The sequence below is a fragment of the Gopherus evgoodei genome, chromosome 18 (assembly GCF_007399415.2).
Source record: "Gopherus evgoodei ecotype Sinaloan lineage chromosome 18, rGopEvg1_v1.p, whole genome shotgun sequence".
Taxonomy (NCBI): Eukaryota; Metazoa; Chordata; order Testudines; family Testudinidae; genus Gopherus; species Gopherus evgoodei.
Window position 1 is genome coordinate 8,314,480 of NC_044339.1, and position 6,970 is coordinate 8,321,449.

The 6,970-nt window shown below is 51.8% G+C and overlaps 1 protein-coding gene across 1 annotated transcript; it reads right to left on the reverse strand.

Moving 5' to 3' along the window:
* Nucleotides 1–2,536: 2,536 nt before the first annotated feature.
* On the reverse strand, nt 2,537–6,531 carry LOC115637055 (group IIE secretory phospholipase A2-like). Its single transcript, XM_030537892.1, has 3 exons — nt 6,428–6,531; nt 4,465–4,571; nt 2,537–2,679 (listed from the first exon to the last, which is right to left on the reverse strand). The coding sequence occupies exons 1-3, from the start codon at nt 6,529–6,531 to the stop codon at nt 2,537–2,539; spliced, it is 354 nt and encodes a 117-aa protein (XP_030393752.1).
* Nucleotides 6,532–6,970: the final 439 nt, after the last annotated feature.

Here is a 6,970-nt window from a genome sequence, read left to right on the forward strand (position 1 = left end):
TTGTTGTAACTGAGCTATCGGAATGTCATTTAAGTCTTTGCACAAAATATTTTAGAACATGAAATGGCCACGTCGAAGGGTTGACTCACCTCTGGGATGCTTCCTCGTGGCTGGGTGTGGAGGAGCAGCCCCTCTCTCCGGCATCCGCTGCTGCCAGTTGTTCCTGGTTCAGTGGTGACCTGCCTCTTTTTGCAACTCAGCTCTCTAGCCAGGTCCCGTTTTAGTGCCACACCCCTTTCAGAGTACTCCACCCAAGTTCCAGTTTCTTCAACCCCTCTCCAGGGGTTAACTAAGACCCACAGGGTCCTCACCTGGAATCGTCTATGTAGATCACTCAAAGAAAGCTCAAGTACTTCTAGTCCCACTCAACTAACTCCCAGAACTTTACCAAACCCTGTTTCGGGCTCGCCGTGGGGAGAAACGCTCCTCTCTTGCCAGCTTGGTAGTCCCTTGGTCTGTCAGCTCTGTACTGAACCCTCTTTCAGGCCTACCGCAGTGGGACTCACCATCTCCTGTTGCCCTGTCTCTAGTGGTCTTCCCTGACACCCTCAGCTTCCCAGGTTTCCTTTCCCAGTCCCACACCCTCCTTCCTCAATGCGTCTTGCTGCGGCTCAGCCTAATGCCTGCAAAGTCCTTCCTTGGTCTTATTTCAGGGAATCCCCGACTTCCTCCATCTCTAGTTCTGGTTCCAGGCTTCTCTCAGCCTTCAGCCCATGAGAGGAAACTACCAGCTGGTCTCCTGCCTGGCCTGTTTTCTCCCTGTGCTCCTTCTTTTATGACGACCCCACTCCTCCCCAGCTGGGTTTGATCACCAGTTTTGCCTAACACCCCTCCAGGTGCTGCCCAGTGGCCTAATTGGGCTCAGGCATTGGTTAACCCTTGTGTGGGGTTTATGCAGCCAGTCACGCTCCAGCACATAGTTAATCTCCCCAGCCCAGCTTTAGGCCCAGCTTGTACATTCATTTTGGGCCTGATCCAAAGCCCAGGGAAGCCTGATTTAGATGCCCTTGGACTCTGCCTCGAGGTCCTGAGCCAAGTATTCCAGTTCTGCAGCTTTTCCCATTTTACAGTTGCAAGTCCAGGTAGCCACCTGCTTTGGCTCTGGATAATCTTTCTCCAGCTGGTCTTAGATAAGGGTATGGCTACACCTGCAGCTGTACAGTGCTGGGAGTTAAACCTGTCTTCGTACAGCTGAGTAGGGAAAGTGCTGTAGTCTGGCCACACTGACAGCTACCAGCGCACTGTCGTGCCACATTTGCAGCATCTGCAGCGACACTGGAAGTGGTGCATGATGGGCAGCTATCCCAGCGTTCAAGTGGGGTGAGGCGGAGTGTGACAGGGTGCATGAGGGAGAGAGAGTGGATTTTTGGAGCTGACACTGTGTCAGCTACCTGCCTTGCAAGTTCCGACACCCTTCCCCACCCCTCCCTCCCTCCCTGAAAGCAAACAGCAGCTGTTTGGGTTTTTTCTCACAGACCAGATAAGCAGCCGCTCCCCAAAACAGACTCTTCCCCTCTGCCCCACCTCTCTCTTCAAGCAAACATGAGCTGTGGGCGTTCCAAAGGGAGTCCCCCTGCCTGCCTCTGCTCATTCACACAAACAAGAACTGGGTTTGGTTTTTTGATAAGCAGCTCCCAGAGCCCGGAGTTCACAACAAAGAGAGGCATCGCAACAAAACAAGGAGAAGCAGCAAAGAATCCTGTGGCACCTTATAGACTAACAGACGTCTGTTAGTCTATAAGGTGCCACAGGATTCTTTGCTGCTTTTACAGATCCAGACTAACACGGCTACCCCTCTGACACTTGAAAACAAGGAGAGGAACCGTCACCTAAAAGGATTATGGGGAGTTTCCGGAGATCAGTCACTGCGTAATAAGGTTACACCCCGTTTACACTGGAGCACCAGCGTCTCAGCCACTCCGCAGCAGCTGTTATTCCTCTCGGAGAGGTGGCGTACCTGCAGCGCTATAGCCAGGGAGATACAGCGCTGTATGTGCCTTGCCAGTGTGGACGGGGAATGAGTTACAGCGCTGTGGGCGGCTTTATTGCGCTGTAAGTCTCAAGTGTAGCCAAGGCCTTAGGACTTGGCACTAAAACCAAGCCTCGCTGCAGCTGCCTGGCAGTGCTGCCTGGTTAACGGCTCCATTGGAGAAGGGAGTGAGAGAGAGCTCAGCTCGGTATAACAGGACACAAGAGGACTATCGGTATGCTAAAGGTTTATTTCAGATATGCAGTTAAATCTGACAAAATGGCCCGAGCCAGTAAGCAGAGCTGCCGGAATTTCACCCTGATTCTTAGAAGCTGAAAACACTGGTTGCATTTTAGAAGCCATCTTTTATTTTTACTAGGAGGGGCAGGTATTGCTTGTACTTACAGGGCCTGGTCCAAAGTCCACTGAAGTCAAGGGAAAGGCTCAGAACCCTGCTGAGGAATGCTGCTAGAACTTGGAACAGCTTGCCGAAAAAGGAACACCACCTAGCACGGGAAAGAGATGGGGCTACAACTGCACAGTACGGAGACCGGGGCAGCTGTGGGCCTAGCACTGGGGAGTGGTTCCCTTGCAGAAAATGTTTGGGTAATAGCGATATTTTTCGTTGAAGGTATCGATGGTCCTTCGGAAACACAGCGCCGCAGCCTTGTCACATTCACAGATCTGCTTCTGGCAGAAGGTTTTCCCTCCTGCAAAATAAACCAGCAGGGACTCATGAGAACAGTACTATAGAGCCTGGGGCAATTACCTTGAATCGACTGCTGGAGCATATGCAGATCCTCTCATCGCATGCCTGAGTACTGCAGCTAAGCCATCGTACATGTGGGAAAGTCACTTGGGCCCAATCCAAAGCCTGCTGTAATCCATGGAAACCTTTCTACGGCCTGCAGTGGGTTTGGGTTTGGCCCCTTGCCTACCAATTCTACTGCTGCTTTATGGAGGTGTCTGTGATAACAACCTAGATGGGGCATAGAACTTCCTACCAAACAGGAAGATCACGACTCCATAACTAGGTGCAGGGGGCCTGCGGTGAACGTCTCTCTGTTCATTTTGAAAATGCTGCTGTTGAGAAGGTTAGAATGATGCGAGCCGGCCTGGAGCACCTCGCCTTGTGCTGGCGGCAAAACAGCCAGGCACATGCCGTGCTGAGGAATGTGCTCAATTCCTTTCTTGCACGAAGGGTGAAATTCACCCTGGTGCAGAAGGCCGGCACATCTCCTATACACCAGCGAAGTCTCATGCAAGACCTTGAAATAGCTTAACAGCGCCTAGCCTTCATATTGGAGCTCTGCACGGGCCCCACCGCACTATTGGAGCAGAAGGTTGGCGTTTAGATTCTGCTCCCTGTCCCGGATTCCAATGTACAGCTGGATTTCCCTGGGTGAGTGCCTCCTGGCAATAGACAATAGCCAGAAATCATGCTGCATGTGACAACTGGGAGCGTACAGCCTTCCTGTTTGCCAGCGTCTCCAAGTTGCTCCAGAAAAAGTATTCCCTCTGGCTCAGCAGGGCCCTGGGCCTGTACTCAGCTCAGAGTGAAATTCACCCCAGAGCATGGGGCCACCAAAAGGCCTTTGCGCTGCTCAAGTTTTTAAAACAGGGCATAAGTGAGGCAGAAACAGAATGGAGGCCCTTGTCCTGACCCCTCTGGGTGAGGTGAGTTTCACCCATAGGGAAGCTTGTCTTGCTTAACCAATCACTTGAAGAATACTCATAACCAGGATTTGTACAGCCTGCTCCCTATTTCAAGCACATTCCACTTGTTAGCCAGTTGAACAGCATTTTCCAGCCTGCTAGTCTCCGGAGTGCTCAGGAGGAGCAAGGCCCAGAGACTGTCTGTCTCTGTGCAGGGCTGGTGCAACCATTTAGGTGACCTAGGCGGTGACCTACGGTGCTAGGATTTGGGGGGCGCCATTTTCTTTGACAGTGACCGCGGTGGCCGGATCTTCGGCCGCCCCGATCGCCGCTAGCATTTAGGCGGAGGGAGCTGGGGCAGGAGGGCGCAGGGAGGGCCGCCTGCAGCAAGTAAGTGAGGGGGCGGCACGCAGCGGAACTCCCCGCCCCATCTTACCCCTGTCCCACCTCCTCCCCGCACACGCAGTGGCTGCTTCACTTCTCCTGCCTCTCAGGCTTGCGGCGCCTAAGCTGATTGGAGCTGCAAGCCTGGGAGGTGGGAGAAGTGAAGCAGCCACAGCGTGCTCGGGGAGGAGGCGGAGGGGGTGCCTCAGGGCAGAGGACGGGGGGTGGGGAGCTGCCACAGGGGGAGTGCTTCAGGGTGGAGCTGCTGCAGGGGAGGGGCTTCAGGGCGGAGTGGGGGAGCTGCCGGGGGGGGGCACCTCCGGGCAGGGACTCAGGGACGGAGGAGGGTGCAAGGTGGAAGTTTTGCCTAGGGCGCGAAACATCCTTGCACCAGCCATGTCTCTACGGAGAGCGAAGCCATTCAGTTCATGCCTGGGCTCTACATTCTCACTTACCGCAGGCTATGTTTCTCGACTGGATGGAGTAAGAATAGGATTCCCTTTTGGGCTTACAGCCATGTGCTGACATCTTCCCGTAGCAGCAGTCGTGAGCACGACAGCACCTTGTGTGAACAGAGTCAGCATTAGTATGGCACTGGGAGGTGGCAGGAAAAACATGACTAGTTGCCCTTTGAATTACGGTAGCACACAGGGTCCCTAAATGAGATCAGAGCATCAGGGGGTAAATGCTGTGCACACACAGCGAGACCAAGGCTTGCCCCGAAGGGCTCACAATCTAGGAGAACATCCTCCCTGTTTTCATTGAGGGCCCCCCAGGAAAGTGGAGTTAAACACATGCCCCTGCCAGTCACCTTCCGCGGAGCTCCAACAAAGGGGATGATTCAATGCGGCTCACTGTCTGCCTCCCGACCATGCAGCATTTGCTCTGATCGATTTCCTGTTTCTCTGCTGTAACTAATGTCTGGTAGCTGAGTCATTACCCAGTGTTCCCAGGAGAGATTTGATCTCTAGTCAGAGGCCTATGCTTTTGTAGGTATGCTGGCGTGATCAGTGCAGACAGCAGATCAGGTAGTGCTGAAAGAGCTGAAGGGGGGCCTCCTTGAGCATCCTCAACTGTAGTTGTGAAAAAGCCCAATGGAGATTTGAGGATGTGTGTTGACTACAGGAGCCTTAATTCACAGACAGTTCAAACTAGCTAGCAACTGCCCCTCAGATCAGATACACTCAAATGAATAAAATCCCAGGAGTAAAATACATGAGTAGTTTTGATTTGGTATCTGGATACCATCCGATTAAAGTGGCAGCTGAGGTTTGAGTACAAACTGCCTTGGTGACATGCTATGGGTTGTTTCAATTCTGCACACTGCCTTTCAGACTCATGAACGTGCAGGGACATTTCAGAGGCTGGTGACTGTCCTTGCCCAAGCTTTGAGAACTGAAGACATCCTCACGTACTTAGATGACTTGATGTGTTCCCACAAAATGTGCGTGGGACGTCTGGTAGGCATGGTATGGATTCTAGATCTACCTAAGGAACCAGGGTTTAAATTTGTACTAAACAAATATCTGTCTGTGAGGAGTCACATCACCTTGCTTGGACACAGAGTCAACAAAGACCAACAAGACTGGGATATGAAGACACCTTCTGTTGTCTTTGCATGTAACACCTGCTGGCATTCAACTGTCCATTACTCTCCTTATGAAATTATTTTTGGACTCCACAGACCTATGCATCTGTCAAACTTGATGTTCGCCTGCATAGCTGAGACACATGGAGGAGTCTTATATCAATGACAGCATTCCTGAAGGTAGAAGAACAAGTGAGCCAGAAGCAGGTTTTGGAGCCAATCTCTCCTTGCAGTTCCTTGATTCCCTTGAAATGCCCCCTTCTTTGAATTCCTGGCATGCCACTGGGTTTTGAAAGTAAATGCCATTAGTCATACAATGCATGCTGACAGAATAGTTACTCCTTGCGGGGGGGAATCATCACACTGATTGCTACTGAACTAAATAATCATCACAATGATCTTTTGTGGGTATCTACCAAGCGTCTTAAAGCTCGTCACTTGCTGGAGGATTCTCTGCACCTTGTGGCTTTTAAACCACAATTTGAGGACTTTAATAACTCAGACATAGGTTAGGGGTTTGATACAGGAGTGGGTGGGTGAGATTCTGTGGCCTGCATTGTGCAGGAGGTCAGACTAGATGATCATAATGGTCCCTTCCGACCTCAAAATCTATGCCTCTGTAATAGTGGACATGCAGTAACCTCATTTTACCCGTGGGCAGATTGAACCCAGCTCTCCTCATGCGCAGTCCTGTGCTCTGACCACTTGTTCCATTGCTAACAAATCAAGGGCCATGCTGACGACTCCAGTTGTGGAGGGGAGGAGGGCAGCTTGGGCACTGAACGGTGGTAGTGCTTCCCAGTGCCCTGAGCGGCTGTGCTCTGACTTACCAGTCGGTCGCATCTAGTGGCTGTTTGGATCCTCCCAGTCCACAGTAGCATCCGTACGCATTGTAATTCAGAAAGGGGTATTTCCCAGTCATCTGCTTAATCATGTCCGCAAACTGAATCAGGTTACTGCATGCCAAGGGCAGGACTGCAACCAAAGAGCTGGGTATAATTAAACTGTGTCTAAAGGGACATCAGGGAAAAACACCCCCTGCCTCCCATGTCAGTCCTACTGCATCCCGCTCCTGGCTCTCTGATCATTCTGTAGGCAGGGGTTGAATTATGTAATGTGTGGGGGGAGCTCCATCCCCTCAGAACGCAGGGCTCTAATCATGAATCTCACCCACAGCTCCCATATCCCTCCTATTTACTGTGAGCCCTTTCCACACCAGAGCTGCAGAGTCCTCCACAGAATGGAGGCAGCACCAGAGATGAGAACCATTTCCTGACCTGATGCAGATAAAGTTAACTGCACCTAAAGCTGGCGCCCCCGTTGTGCTGCACTCTGTACGTACACAGCATCTTGCCTGGATAAGTCCCAAGCTG

What these genes read in the sequence shown, in the direction of transcription:
- LOC115637055 (XM_030537892.1), bottom strand. Translation starts at nt 6,531, where the DNA reads ATGATTAAGCAGATGACTGGGAAATACCCCTTTCTGAATTACAATGCG. An exon ending in CCACTAGATGCGACCGACTG is followed by an intron (nt 4,572 to 6,427) that starts GTAAGTCAGAGC and finishes TGTTCACACAAG; the next exon opens with GTGCTGTCGTGCTCACGACT. An exon ending in GTCGAGAAACATAGCCTGCG is followed by an intron (nt 2,680 to 4,464) that starts GTAAGTGAGAAT and finishes TTTATTTTGCAG; the next exon opens with GAGGGAAAACCTTCTGCCAG.